This window comes from Heterocephalus glaber, unplaced genomic scaffold, assembly GCF_053883595.1.
Source record: "Heterocephalus glaber isolate CG9 unplaced genomic scaffold, H.glaber_assembly_v1.0 deba00000281, whole genome shotgun sequence".
NCBI classification, from domain to species: Eukaryota; Metazoa; Chordata; class Mammalia; order Rodentia; family Bathyergidae; genus Heterocephalus; species Heterocephalus glaber.
In genome coordinates, this window is record NW_028258139.1 from 1,270,592 (window position 1) to 1,286,099 (window position 15,508).

At 45.4% G+C, this 15,508-nt stretch overlaps 1 protein-coding gene across 5 annotated transcripts in view; it reads right to left on the reverse strand.

Annotated features, from left to right (window-relative positions):
- Positions 1 to 332: 332 nt before the first annotated feature.
- Sox17 (SRY-box transcription factor 17) overlaps positions 333 to 15,508 on the reverse strand; it is a 223,904-nt gene continuing 208,728 nt past the window's right edge. Inside the window, exons 1-3 of one of the 5 annotated variants that reach the window (XM_087185447.1) lie at positions 5,908 to 6,698; positions 2,218 to 3,137; positions 333 to 1,619 (exon numbers count right to left, since the gene is read on the reverse strand). In XM_087185447.1, coding sequence (XP_087041573.1) covers positions 688 to 1,619; positions 2,218 to 2,524 — 1,239 coding nt within the window. In that variant the 5' untranslated portion in view covers positions 2,525 to 3,137; positions 5,908 to 6,698 and the 3' untranslated portion in view covers positions 333 to 687. Of the gene's footprint in view, positions 1,899 to 2,217; positions 3,138 to 5,901; positions 6,699 to 15,508 lie in introns of those variants that run through there. The other 4 variants (XM_087185439.1, XM_021248809.2, XM_087185446.1 and 1 more) reach the window with 4 other exon arrangements.

Consider the following 15,508-nt stretch of genomic DNA (forward strand, 5'->3'; position numbering starts at 1 on the left):
AATTAACTAGAAAACCAAAACTACTCAGAAGATCCTTGCTAAGGTGATACACTAGATTTAGAAACATTTACAGTATTAATGACTACTTTTTGGAGACCAAGACCACTTAAGTATGTGAAGTTAGGATCGCTCCATGAAACTTCTGTAGCAAGAATAAGTACATCAAACTTGAACAGCTTAATGTTCATTTTTAGGGCTTCTCTTTGTAGGCAATTTTAGTTTTACTGTAAGAAAGTGAAAATTTTAGTTTTATATACTCCTAATTGTAACACTGACTTTAAAATTGGTTTCCGACAAACTAGTGGGACAAAGGCAAGGCTAGAGTGAGAAAGCAGAATTCCAGATTTTATTTTTTAAAATACTTTTTAAAAACACACCCAGGACACAATTTCTTTTATCAATACGTTTTCAAGAAATGGAGCAAGAAATTTAAAGAAATGGACACATTAAAACCTTAGCTAATTTGAAAGTGGAGACTTGGGAATAAGTCCCTGAATATATTTTAACCAAACCTCACATTACCTCCCCAACTGTTCAAGTGGCAGACAAAATAAATTACCATAAATTAGGTGCCAAGGCAACTTAAAAACAAAACGAAACAGGAGGCTAAGGATCTCCCCAGCTTTTCCAGGAAGTGTGTAACACTGTGCTTCTTCTGGCCCGCGGGCGGGGGCAGATCGGGCGCTGTCAGACGTCGGGGTAGCTGCAGTAGTACACCGCAGAGCTGGCATCCGACACCACGGAGGAAATGGCCCCGTGGCTGTCCAGCAGACTCACACTAGAGTCGTGTCCCTGGTAGGGGAGACCCATCTCGGGTTTGCACACAAAGTGCAAATACTGTTCGAATTCCGTGCGGTCAACCTCCCCAAGGAGCTCGGCGGCGGGCTGCCCGGGGTCCGTGGCTTCCCGGCAGGGCAGCGCCTCGGGAGGCGGCGAAGGCTGGCCCTGGCCCGGGCCCGGCGGCGCGTGCTGCTGCTGCGGAGGGGGCAGGTGGAAGCCGCGCGCGCCGCCTGCCCCGGGGGAGCCCATGGCGCCGTAGTACATGTGCAGGGCGCTGGGGGGCGCCAGGAGCCCCGGCATGGCAGGGCCCGCGGACTCGGGGCCCAACCGCGGGTGCAGGGGCCCGGCCGGCTGCTCCGGGGGCACCGCATAGTCCGAGACCTGCGCGTAGCTGTAGTTGCCGGCCGCCGGGCAGTCCCCGGGCAGCGGCGCCGTGAAGAAGGCCGGGTCTGGCTCCACGCTGTCCAGCGGGGACGTGTCGGGCGTGGGCAGCGGGTAGGCGTCGAGCGGGGGCGCGCCCAGGGCCTGGCAGTCGCGGTAGTGGCCGCCCATGTGCGGGGGCAGCAGCGGTGGGCCCGCGGGGAAGCCCTGCTCCGGGAAGGGCAGGCCCAGGCCGTCCATGGCCACGTGGCCGCCCTCGGGGCCCAGCGCGGCGGCCTGTGGCTCGGCGAGGCCGTGCAGGAAGCCGCCCTCCACCCGCTTCAGCCGCTTCACCTGCTTGCGCCGCCGCGGCCGGTACTTGTAGTTGGGATGGTCCTGCATGTGCTGCACGCGCAGCCGCTCGGCCTCCTCCACGAAGGGCCGCTTCTCCGCCAGCGTCAGCGCCTTCCAGGACTTGCCTGCATGGGGTGGGAGGGTAGAGAAGGACGCAGGGCTTAGCGGCCGCGCTCCCGCTCCCAGGCACCGCTTGGCCTCCCCTTTCACCCCCAACCTAGAACTGCGCACCCCGAGGAGGACCCGGGTCAAGTTAGCTCGAAGGTCTGGGACGCCTTCAAATCCAAGCACTCCGGAAGACGCGTCCAGGAGTAGCCTGTGCTTCTGGAAGCCTCCTGGAAACCGCTTCCTCCATCCCAGTCACCCATCTCCCCTTGTTCGAAAAACTGAGCACGTCCAGTAGGCTGGAAAAGGGTCGGGGACAAGCATAGCCCAATTCAGGCCTAGGAGTGCGCTCCACACCGCTGAGGCGCACGGGGAGCCCGCCGCCCCGGAGCCTCTGGATCCGCGCCCAGGCCCCCGGATTATCTGCGCTCTGCCGGTGGAGACCGAAAGCCTGTCTGGAGAGTTCAGAAGCGGGAGGGGGGAAGCGAGAGGAGGAGCGCCCCGGGAAGGAGGACACATCCCCTAAACCCAGGGTCTGGGCTCGGCCCGCACAAAAGCCCGACCCTTTCTGGCCCAAGGGAGTGGCTCCAAGACCCGCACCAGCGCGCGCACACTCACCTAGCATCTTGCTCAGCTCCGCGTTGTGCAGATCCGGGTTCTGCTGCGCCAGCCGCTTGCGCTCGTCCTTCGCCCACACCATGAAAGCGTTCATCGGCCGCCGGATGCGAGACTCGCCCTTGGCTCGGCCCGTGGTCCCTCCCGGCGCTCCGCTGCTCGCCGCCACCTCGCCCTTCACCTTCATGTCGCCGAGGGGGCTCAGCGACTCGGCCCAGGGGCACGGGCCCAGCCCTGCCATCACCGCGGGCAGCGCGCTCCGGGGCTGACTCTGGTCGTCACTGGCGTACCCCGCATCCGGGCTGCTCATGGCGCTCCAGCCCTGCCCCGCGCCCCGCTACCCTCCGCCGGACTCGCCGCCTCCCCCGACCCGGGAGGAGGGGAGTGAGGCTGGCGATGCCCCGAGGGCTGCGCGGGTCCCCTGGGCGCGAACCTGCCACGAGAGTCCCTGGTCGGTCCAGGCCCACGGCGCTGGCAGCGCCCCCAGTCCGCCCAGTGACAGTGCGGGCGTCCGGCGCCGCGGGGCCTTTTCTCCGCAGATGCGGCCAATGACGCGCAGGGGGCGGGCCGGGAGCGCGCGCGGAGGGCCACGCCCAGCCAGTGGTCGCAAGTCCCCGTTCCACCCGGCCGGCCTCTCCCTCCCTTGGGCCCGCGCGCTCTGACCTACTCCGGCCCCCGGAAAGACTGGCTGGAGCCAGGCTCCGGCGCCGCGTCCTCCAGACCCAGGAAGAGGAGTGCGGCAAAACTTGGCCTGCACCGCACAAAGTGGCGTTTGCCCAAGGTGCTACATATTAACCTACTAAACGTTCATGCCATTGTCTTTTAAAATGACATCTTTATTGTGTGAACCAATGGCATTTCAGTGGTAGACGATCTCGTTTCCCTCCAAGGAATTACACAGGGGTCTCCTTCAAATGTATTTTCTGAAAGAAGATACCGAGGACAATAAATGAATACATTCGCTCCCCGAGGGCTCATCTTGCTTGTATTAAAAATGTATGTCCAAAATAAATTCTTACTTTAAAAAATAAAATTACGGAATGACGTTCTACCTCTTAATATTCCATCTTGAAGAATTTTAAATTTTTATTGATGATATATCTAAGTACACATATAAAAATAAATGACTGCTGCCTGCCTCGCAAGCGCAAGGTCCCGAGTTCGATCCCTGGTACCCCAAAAATAAAAAATAAATAAAAATAAAAATAAAGGAGAGATGATAGGAAACTGGAAGATAAACTCCTGGAGATGGGAAAGAAGAAGAGAGAAAGGGAGGAGGAAAAGCCAGAGGGGAGTACAGAGATTCTGTATTATAAACATGCACTAATAAAAAAGAAAAAATTGTGCATGAAATATGTAGGATAAATATAACAAAACAATTTCTCATATGTGTTCGCTAAAAAGGTCAAGACTTAGTGTCGATTTCTAAAATGCAGAGATGAATAAGGCCCTGGGTTCAATCCCAAGCACCACAATAAATAAATTAAAACAAAAATAAAATACAACCTGGGCATGATGGCACACGCCTGTAGTTGCAACACTTTGGAAGGCTGAGGTAGCATTGCCAGTTAGAGCCCAGCCTGGACAACTTAGTGACTTAACAAGCCCCATCTTGAAATAAAGTTTGAAAAAGGAATGGGAATTTAGTGAGTGCAAAGGCCCTGGGATCAGTCAAGGAAGGGGGAGCAAAAACGGTAGCATTGTTTGCATGTTCAAGTTTATTAGCAAAAAGAGAGCATCCCCTTGACCAGCAAAATAACCGTATCTCTTAAGAGTCTATAGAGGTGATTACCCTGGCAGATAATTTGGACACTTCTCTACATTTCTTTAGACTAGAAAGAAAATCTGAATGACTTTTAAACATGTGTTAAGACTTAAAAAAACTTTTCTGTGGAATTTCTTTGAAAGTGCTTATATGAGACATAACATGTCATTCAGATTTCTTAGAACCCTCCAAACCTTAAGGAGCCAGTCATCCAATCATGAGTTGGACACTAGCTTACAGTATTAAATTATAGGTGAAGAAACTGAGGCACAGGTTAACCAACTGGCCAGAGATCAAAGCATTGGGAGGGTGAAATTTACACCCAGTGGTCTGCCTTGAGATCAGGAGCTCCTAATCACTAAACCTGGCTATTATGTTTGTGTATTTGTATTATTTTCAAAACCATGACAGCCATTCCTACAGAGGGGGGGAAAAAAATCAACACATCACTCTCCAGAACAGATTTAAACAGATTTCTGTTGTTTGTTACCAAGAGGTAATGAAAAAGTAGTGCCACCGGGTTCTGAGAAACAAAATGCTATACGTTTTTATGTGATTATTTCAGGGACAAATTCATTTATCAAGTCTGGCTTATTAGTAGTATCCATTAAAAACACAGAGCTTTTGTTAACACCTGGCCAGTGGTTTCTGTGGCATTGCTTTTTCCCTGTAGAACCTGTATATAACTCTTTTAAATCAACCTGTTTTTAGCTTTTCAGTGATCTGTACAGCACTGGCCGTTATTTCTTCCCTTTAGAAGTCAGTCTTCCTACAGGGTCATGGTAAGGTAGTGGTTCCAGTTGCTGGGTCTTTTAGGTTCAGGCAAGAAAAATTTAAATCTGCTTAAAGAAATCAGTAGAGGAATGTGCTTTTTTAATTAGTGGTTTTAAAGCAATTGAACTTAATTTTAACTAGTGATGTGCTTTCAAGCTTTATTATTTTCTGAAAAAGACCTGGTTTGAAAACAAAGTGAAGCACACTGAAAATGGTTATATAAGAAAACTAGAAAAGAGACAGTACTATTACAAATTAATCTAGCATCTTCCTCCTTGCTGTTTTTTGTTTGTTTGTTTTTCGAGATTTTTTTTTTCCCTAGTACTAGAGATTAAACCTAGGACCTTTGTTCTGGGCAACAATCTCAGTTCTTTTTAAATTTTTTGGTTTGAGACTGGGTCTCACTAAATTGCTCAGGCTGGGCTCAGCTCGAACTTTTGATCCTCCAGTCTCAGCCTCTCCAACTTCTAACTGTTCTAGATAATAACAAATATCTTTTTAATGATCTTGAAGTAGAGTTTTTCTTAATACAGAATATTTTATGAACCATGAGGGTCATTTAGAATGAAGATTGAAAACCAAACAAAAACAATGCCTGGGTTCCAGAGCCTGCTTCGAAAGCACAAGGTCCTGAGCTCAATCCCTGGTACCAAAAAAACCCCAAAACAATGCCTGGTCCAGAATCCATTTTGTCTGTCTAAAGTAATTCATTTGACCAAGTTCTTCGAAGATAAAATACAGGAAATATAATCCAGGTATGGGTCCAGGAAATGTACATGCTCAGTTCTACTCTCGTTCTTCCTTCTATGCCTCCGTGCTCATTTCCGACCTAGGAAGAGGTGTGTTGTGGAGCTCCAACTGATGGAAAGAAAACCTAGGCTTTTCCCAACTTACTTTTACATTTTTATTCACTTTTTTTTTCTGCACTGGTTCCTGGGGGTCAGCTAATGACCTTGGTCAGCTATACGGTTACTGATGAATCAGATGAGAGCAAACATCCCTAGAATGAAGTTGGAGCTTCAGATTTTGGCACTTAGCCCCTTACTTCTTAAACATCCTCCCTGGGAGTCGAAATGTAGCAGCTCACAGAACAAATTAACCACGAAAGAATCGTGGTGTCTTTCCCAGACCAGTCCCCTTTTACCTACCGTTACCTAAGCCTCATTTCTTCGGCATTCTCGTGACATATATGGGGATGGGGTGCAGGCGGCGGCGCCGCAGACGTGGTGATGTGTGTGCTCGTATTTCTGTCTTCTTACTAAACGCGCTGGTGGAGCTCCTGACGTTATCAGAGCCAGCCACAAATGCCACATGTAAAGAAGCAAACATCCGGAGTGGCTTCCTGCAAGCCTTGCTTTTCTCAACATGAGAGATTTACGGGGCGCGGGTGTGTGTGTGTGTGTGTGTGCGCGCGCGCTCTAGGGAGTCAAGCCTAGTACCCTCGCGTCCTAGCCGGCGGTGGGCGTCGAAACTCACAGCGCGGGAGTTCTAGGCGCCTGCCTTGCTGGTTGCACTCACACTCCGGGCTCCCAGGACTCAAAAGACTGGGGGAGGAGGCGACTAATGCAGGCCAGGAGCTCTGCAGGTTGCCACTTGGGGCCTTGACCCGCGGGGGCGGAAATGAACCCTGGTAGGTGACAACTGTGGCTCAAGCCTGGAGTCCGAGCCATGCTTTTCCGCGGGCCTCTGAGCGTGATTTCTGGCCGACGTTAAGTGTTTTCGTTGCTCGGAAAGCGGGAGCCGAACGAGGGGCTCCCAAGTCGATAGGAAGGCTCTGTGGGCGCCCGGGCAGATCCGGGTTGGCCCGGAGCGCAAGTTCCTTGGGGCGGGGAGGGGGAGCTGCGCCGCACACGCAGGGACAACTCGGGGAAGGCCTCGGACGGGTCGGCCGGAGCGGTGTCCCTAGAGCAAAGGAGAACAGTGTGGCTCGTGCCGGTTCGAGTCGCGCCGCGGCTCCAGGGTCGGATGCAGGTGGCGTGCGGCGCCCCCCAGGTAGCGCCTCCCAGCCCAGAGCGCCGACCGGGCGCCGTCGGCACCTCCGGCGTCTCCTCCCAGTCCCGGGCCAGTCCCCCTCGGGGCCGGGACCAAGGTCGAAGGTTGCGGGCGGGAGGCCAGCGGTGGAGGAGTGGCCCGGAAGGCAGCGCCCTGTCACCTGCGCTGCTGGACCGGCGCCGCGCTCGCCCCGGCCCCAGTCCCGCGCCAGACCCTGCAGCCCCCTCCGCCGGCGCCTCCCACGGGCCTAACGGACGGGGGGAGAGAGGCTTCGGGGACTGTCGGTCCCGGGGAGATGCGCGAGCTTCCTTTCCACTTTCACGCCCTCTCGCGTTCCCGTGCCCCGTCCCTCCCCAACCCCGCCCCGGTGCAGGGCGACTGCTCCGCGCCGTCAGGGTTCCCGCTCGGCCCGCCCGGCGCTTGCACCGGCGAAGCAGGAAATGCGCTGTTCCCGGTCCACTTCCCCTGCTCAGAAACTGATCCGCGGGGCTTTCTTAGGTCCCTCACCACAGCTGTCGTCCCTGGGTGAGGTGTCCTTTCTTTTCTGCCTGCTGTTTGGAATCTCTTGCTGTCGTAGGGAGGTGGCTCTGGGGGGTGAGGAGGAGAGCCCAGCTCCTAGCCCGGGTCAAGTTATACACATGAAGTCTCTTTCGTTCCCTCCGTGTCTGCCTCACACTTAGAGGAAATTGCAAGGGCGATTTGGTGTCTATGCAGGCTGTTGCTGCTGCTGCTGATCTACTAGCCCTTTTGCTCCACCCGCACCCTATAGGAGGCCAGAGCTTCCGCTGCGAGTTGTATCATCAACAGACCAGACAGCCTTATCCGCTGCAGGACTGCTATGAGCCTGAGCCGAACACTTCCACTCCCAGCCAAAGGAGAGCGGACACGGCCCCTGCCCCCGAGGAATGCACAGGCAGTATCATTAGTCTTCTTCCTTGATTTATTAACGGCCAGCTGGGTGCTGTCCGTCTCTGCTCCTGTGATACTTTGTTCCTGGTCTGTGAAGGTGATGCTGACTTTACTAAGTCAAGCACTTGGAGGTTTTTTTTTCTAGGGGAGGTAATTGGTTGCCTTTCCACCCTGAAAACTCTGCCAAGTTTCCCTAGGAAGCCAGGCTGGATTGTGCCAGGTGGTTTGTTAGAGCAAGGTGTGCATTCTGTGATCATGGAAGTGATCAAAGTTAAATAGGTCATAGGACAGGCCACTCCTTACCTGCCCTTCTGTGTAACCTTAGCCACAAATATATCAGATTTTTGAGTTACGACCTGAGTTAGCCCCCAAAGTCTCTAAATAGGAGGGAAAATAATGGGGATCCTTGCTGGAAGGCGTTGAAGTCGGTTTTCAGTTGATTAGTTATCTAAAGTTTCTCCTCAGTCCACTTGCTGTCTTTGCTGCATTCAAGTAGCAACACGGGGTCTTTGGTTCATTTCATCTTTATATCCCTAGAGCACACACAATTCATCAATCCTTAGTAAATATTTACAGTTACTACACTGGTTGTCTATTTGGAGCAAGTCTTAGGGCTGTCTTTCTCAGGGCAAACCACTGAGAAGGACCTCAGCAGACACATCACGCTCTCCTTCACCAGGAGTGCAGTCTCTAGATATCAGGCATCTGACATCTTCTGAGGATTAATTCAAATTCGGTTGCTTTTTTGAACTCATTTGATTTGGAATTCCAGGCCAAAAATGTACATGGATAATTGTATCTTAGGATAGAATGCAAAAGCAAATGTCTGTCTTGGGGGAATTTTTCAAAAACTAATTTTTAATATTAGTTTTCATACTCATAGAATACAGTTTACAAAACAGTTTTCCTAACTCATCTAACCCTTTCCAGTCTCAGAGATGGGCAGGGCAGTCTATGCTTAGCCCTGTTTTAAAAATATATTTTATCAATGTCTATTTTTACAAATACTAAGTTTCAAACTGATTTTTTCATATTAACATATGAAATATTTTGATCATATCCATTTCCCAGTTACCTTCTCTTATACCTCTCATTATCCTATCCTTGCTCATACTGTTGTGTAACAGTGTCCTTTCTCCTTCTATGCCATCTTTTTTCCTTTCCTTTTTTTAGAGTCTACATGTTAGGGAAGACATGAATACTTATCTTTCTGAATCTGCTATTTCATCCAACATGATAATCTGCAGTTCTGTTCATTTTCCTACAAATGACATGATTTTTGTTTTTCTTTATGGCTGCATAATACTCCATTGTAGATACAACCACATTTTCTTTATCTATTCCTCTGTTAATGTAGCCCCATTGTTTTTTTGGTACCAGGGATCGAACTCAGGACCTGGCACTTGCAAGGCAGGTGACAGAACCACTGAGCTAAATCCCCAGCCCTGTAGGCCCATTTTTTGAGAATAACACTAAAAGAAGATCAGTGACTCAAGATCACATGAAAAAGGTGCTTGGGGCACCTGCCTGCCCTTGCTAACCGTATTGGGTCTTGTTTTGAAATTCTTTCTATGCCTTGTATATAGCTAAAGAGGGGCCTGCTGAAGTTTGTAGGGACTAAAGACAGTAGATAGGTAGGGATAAATTAAGGATCCCTGACAAAGAAACTTGCAGTGTTGTCCCTAACTGGATCATGATAAATTTTTTAGTATCAAAGATACAGCACTGTAAAGAAGATAGCATTTTCCTTTAGAATATCTATAATTAGATCTTAAAGATCACATCTAAGCCTTATAACATTTCATTTATTTTGATTATTCTTTCAAATGAAGAGATTCTAATTTAGCTAAAAAATAGGAAGAGTTCAAGGAGTTCAAAATATAAGAAGATAAAGTCTTCAAAACTTTTGTCCTTATGTCACACTCTTTTGGGCTGTAGGAGACTTAATTATCCTGGATTTTTATTTCACCACCTCCTTAAGCTATTGCTTCCTTCAGTACCCATTTATGGGCCCAGTCTTAAAGACATAAAAATATCTGGTAGCTGGGTAAAAATTCTCTCCACTCTTGCTGTTAGGGAGAAAAAGGGATGGCAAATGCTATGATTCTACTTTACAAAGTGGAAAATTAAGGCTCAGAACAGGTTAGTAATTTGCTTAATACTTCCATGTTATCCTAAGTGACATTCATTTAATCAACAAATAATTATCTAGCACCTATGAGTGCAAGGCTTAGCACAGCGTGGTACATCGGCAATGAGAATTAACGTGAGAAAATGAGCTGCTTAAGATCGGATTCTAGTTCTACAATTTACCAGTTGTGTATCCTTGGATCTGTTATTGAACCTCTGTATATCTCATCTGTAAATTGGAGGATAATAGTAAGGGTTTGTGGCTTTTTCTTTTTTTAAAGTTTGTATTTCCATTAGCGCACGTTTGCAGTGCATGATGAATATATTCAGCCCGGGGAGTTGATAACACATCTTGATTCTTTCTGCTTTCATCCCCTTCTCCTTTCTCCCCATTCCTTCCCCTTCCCATTTGCAAAATATCCATCTCTCTGTTTCCTATTATTTTTTGCTCTTTAAATTATTTATATTTTTAATTTCCCATGTAAGAGAAAGCAGGTAATACTTAGCTTGTGTACCTGATGACCTCGGAGAGTGTTATGAGGATGAAATGAGTTAATTGTTCATAAACTGCTTAAGATAGACATATAGTAAGTGCTACCTGGGTATTTAGTAAATAGAATAAATTCTATTTTTATTATTATTATTATTTTTTTAATTTTTTTTGTACCGGGGATTGAACTCCAGACCTTGTGCTTGCAAGGCAGGTGCTGGAACCACTGAGCTAAATCCCCGGCCCTATTATTATTATTTTTTTTGGTACCAGTGATCGAACTCGGGTCCTTGCACTTGCGCAGCAGGCAGCAAAACCACTGAGCTAAATCACTGGCCCTAAATAGAATAAATTTTAAATTACTGCATGAACCATTTTAATTAATTCCATAGAATTGAGAGTAAATGTATAACCACTAAATAAACAATTTCATAATGTGTTAACATCTACGGTAAGAATAGCTATCATGGTCATACTTTAAATTGTTATATCCACGAAGCTTTTAGGGAGGTTTCTGTATACTATTGTGCATTTTTTAATTACATTTGAATGTGAACATTTTTACTCTGATGGTAAAAAAAAAATCTTTTTGTATATCAACCTTCTAAAACCCTAAAAAGGCAAGGAAAAGTATGTGGCATTGTGAAACATTAAACATTTTATTTGAAAATTTTGAAACGCAAAGAGACAACTTGTAAATCAGTACTTACCTGGGTAGGCTTAGATTCCTTTTTTGAAGATGTAGAAGCAAAGTTTAATTTAAATAACCATGCTTGGTACACATGTACTTCAAAGGAAGAATAATCCACAGATGTCCTAACCTAGCCTAGATCTTTGTGTGTTGTATAGTGAAAAAATTCTAAATTCTAGTCTCAGTTGTTCAATAACTTGTTTCCATGTAAACTACAAATCACTTTAACTGCCTAATACTTAATGTTCTCAAAAAAAAAAAAAAAAACGGGGGGGGGGGGAATATCAGATCTCTTTCCAACTTTCTAGATAAAGAAGTAAACGAATAATCACAAAGACTTTTACAAAGTAAAAGTGCTGGGCATAACTGAGATAGTATGTGGGTGTGTGCATGCCTGTGGATATGTGGATGTGTGTGTGTGTGTGTGTGTGTGTGCGCGCGCACGCGCACGCATGCCCACTCCTATGTATGGCTGTGAATATTCAGGGATTTATGAACTTAGAAAAGATTCATTCTATAGAAAAAAAACAGCAAACTGACATAAAATGGAAATCAGAGATTTTAAGGAAAGCTTATGGCTTTGGGTTATAATAGAATGCTATTGTGTTGAGGAAAAAGATTTTTAACATTTATTTTTAATTAATTACTACACAGAAGGTCCCACCTTTGATGTAGGAGGAAGCAGGTTTTACTTTTGTGAACTAAGACTATGGATTTATTGTAGCACCATTATGTTAGTAAAGCTAATAGATTATTTCGGTGGTTAATTGAAAGTAGAATATAGGCCAGAGATTTAGCTCAGTGGTTCTGCTGCCTGCCTCACAAGCTCAAGGTCCTGAGTTCGATCTCCGGTACAAAAAAATAAACAAATAAAATAAAATAAAAGTAGAATATGAATTCGCCGCTTGCTGCGCAAGCGCAAGGACCTGACTTCAATCCCCGGTACCAAAAAAAAAAAAAAAAAGTAGAATATGAAGAAAGAATTTGACAAGTCTTTGTTTTTGACATTTTTCCTGTTATAAAACATTCTCTAAGACTTACCTGGCATTTATGAAATACTAGGACTGAGAAGGATTACATAAACCATACCCTGCCTTCTAAGTTCCTTAATTCATGTGGAACATGTCTCCTCTATACTGTACCGTAAATGAAAGTGAAAGTGCTTGCTACTTACATGACTATATAAATACACAAGTGTGCTTTCAAAGTCATTTATTTTGAAATAATTTCAAACTTGCAGAGAAGTTGCCAAACCAGTGCAAAGACCTGCATCACCTGCAGGAAGACTCTCCGCTTTATTTTATTTTTTGAGCCATTTATCCTTATCTAAATGATCATAGACACTTTCCTACACTTGCTCATCTTATTCGCCCTTTAAACATATATATATATATATAGTCTGCAAAATAATGTACATGCACACACACTTCAGCAGTTCTCTGTACTAATAAATGTCTAGAAGCTATTGCCCAGAGGCAAAAAGTAATGTATTAATCTCATGATGTCTTAATAAATAAATTTACTATTAAAATATTTATGCAAGTTTTTCTTTTCCTAATGTATGCATTTTGTGGCTGGTTCTGTATACACATGGAAAACAATACTGTATAAGTATACATTAGTATATAATACATATGTTCACTGTCTTGCATTATCATATCTAGATTATAAATATTATATAAATATATAACGGATTATTGTTTTACCTTAAATGTTAAAGTGTATGGCTATGATTAGTCTTTTTCTGAGCCTTTTTTGAGAGCAAGATGCAACGTGTTATCTCATCACTCTTCTATATACTCCAGTGTATATTCCTGAAAATGAGGATGATTTCCCAATAATCACCAAATAACCAAATGGATCAGAAAATGAACACTACTACTTTAGATCTCTACTGTCTAAGCCACACCAACAATTCAAATGTTTCTTTTCTCTTTCTGGTTCAACATCCAATCTAGGATCCCATCTTACATTTTACTCTCAGGTCTCTTTAATCTTTTTGTCTTTTTTTTTTTTTTTTTTACAACTTTCATAGCTGGTGGGTTTTTTGTGTTTTTTTGGTTTTTTTTTTTGGTACCAGGGATCAAACAGGTCCTTGCATTTGCCAGGCAGGTGGTGTAACCACCGAGCTAAATCCCCAGCCCAACTTTCATAGTTTTAATATCTGCAAGTCTCTCATTCAAAAGATGCCCCATAGCAAGGTCAAGCTGGTGTTGGCTCACTAATTCTTTGTAGAAAACCCATGAAAATGGTGGTGTTCTCCTTTCAGAGAATAGCACAAGAGACAGAATGTTAGCCATTTTAGGGTCATTGGTGATATTAACCTTGATCACCTTATTAAGTTGCTGTCTGTTCAGTGCCTGTAGCCAACTCACATTTTTGCTTAGCAATTCAGCTGCATTTCTTTGTAGGAGGATCTCTGCCATTATACTAATATCATACTCTTCATCAGCCCTCCTCCCACTTGCCTTGGCATACACTTGATGAGCAGCAAATGGTGACAGATGGTGATTATCTATTCCCATCATTCTTTCTATCTTAATGCATTCCTTATACTATGAGGAAGTTTCCTATTTATTTATTTTTGTACTTGTATCAGTATGGACTCATAGGTTCCTTCTCTACTGAAGGGTTTTGTGATCCTTAACTAGTGATATTCAGAACCCCAGCTGTTGCGTATTTGGCCAGCAGTGCACCTTTCAAGTTGGCTCCTGCATCCTTCTGATGTGCCCTTATCATTCGTTGGCTATTTCCATATACTTTGGCATAAGAAGATATTCCAGGCTCATCTTGTATCCCTGCCTCAGCCCAGTACCTAGTCTTTTCTCCAAGGAGACAGGTGCGTTTTTCAGTGGAGATGGCATTTAGAAATGAAGATCTGGGCTGTCCTGCCTTCAGTAGACAGAGCTAGGAAATATCTGTGCATACACATGTGAAGTAGCCCCCCCATCCCCGTTTTCCTTGCCATAGTTTTAGTTACCCAAGGTCAACCATGGTCTGGAAATAGTAAATGGAATATTCTAGCAATAAACAATTCATAAGTTTTAAATAACTTTTATCAGACTATGTTGTTCTAATTTCTTTATATTATTAGTTATTGTTAATCTCTTTATATGCCTCCTCATTTCTAAATTAAGTTTTCTCATGGATGTGCATGTATAGGAAAAACATGGTATAAGCCGTGACAGTGACACTTCTAGGACTCTCAGTGATAACAAACAGCTGGCTGCAGCATGCATGCCACAGGTTTGCCACCACTAGTATATAGAGCTTTCAGTGCTGTCCTCAGTTTCAGGTGGGCACGGGTTTTTTTTAATGTGTCCCCCTTGAATGAGGGAAGACTGCTGTATATCTCTGCAAGTCCATACACATACACATCTACCTGTGACCGTTTCTATATCTACCTAGAGCTATTTCTGTATACACACACACACACACACACACACACACACACACACACACACCCTGAGTTAATCCAGAATACTCCCAATTCCAATCCAACATCTCGGTGTTCTTTCTAGCCTGCTACCTTTCCATATTTGTAAATCCTTTATTTAACGGTAAGAAACCTGGCTCCGGTTCCTCTCAGTATATTGCATAGTTTCACACTCTAATCCATCTCTAACTACCCCACCTGCCTACTCTTGGTCCCCTTTCTTGGCTACCCGTGTGCCAGCACTTCTCTGTGGACATTTGACAGCCCCTTGCCTCCTTTATACCCCAAAGCAAGGGAGAGAAAGAGTTACTGGTGTAAGTTTACTTGAAAAGTTTTTGAAGTACTTAAAGTGATCATAAACGAGAATAAAAGTTTTCTTCCTCACTGTCTTTACGACCTGCTGACACATTCCTTAGGAATAAGCTAAACACAAAATCACAAAGCATTTTTTGTTTGTCTTGGGGAAAGGTCACTTCTAGTTTTGAAACTATAACATTGTACCATGAACAACCAGAAAATATGTCCTGGGCTTCCATTCATGGCTAAAGGGAAACTGGGGACTGGCTTGACCTCATGCTATTTCCTTTCCTCAACACCATAAGGAAGGGCTGGGAATGTAGCTCAATTGCAGAACATTTTTGCCTAGCATATATACAAAGGCTTAGGTTCATTCTATAGCATCACATTAAAAAAAACCCATAAGGAAGAAAAAGGAATAGCATTAAATAAGATTTTCCAGATGTGTTCATAGACTTTGTGGCAGCTTTGAGGAAATACTTTGAAAATATATTGCTTGTCCCCACTGTTAGTCCTACCCCCAATGTACACACATTTATTTCTCTCTATGATCTTAGGGGAGGAAAATAATGTGTGACAAGTCAGATTTCTTGACTTACACCCCAACTTCAGAGGTTGGCCAATCTAATTTACACCACTTCTATGCATGATTAAATTCCCACGAGTCATTATCATCTTCAGTGTAAGAGAAAGTTCAGGGGAGAGACATAACATGAAAACCAACTACCGTGTCTCCAAAACAGGCTCAGTCACCTTCTGAAATCTGCACCCACCCTGAGGTGCTTTCTCTGAGCAGAGCTCAAGAGCTGT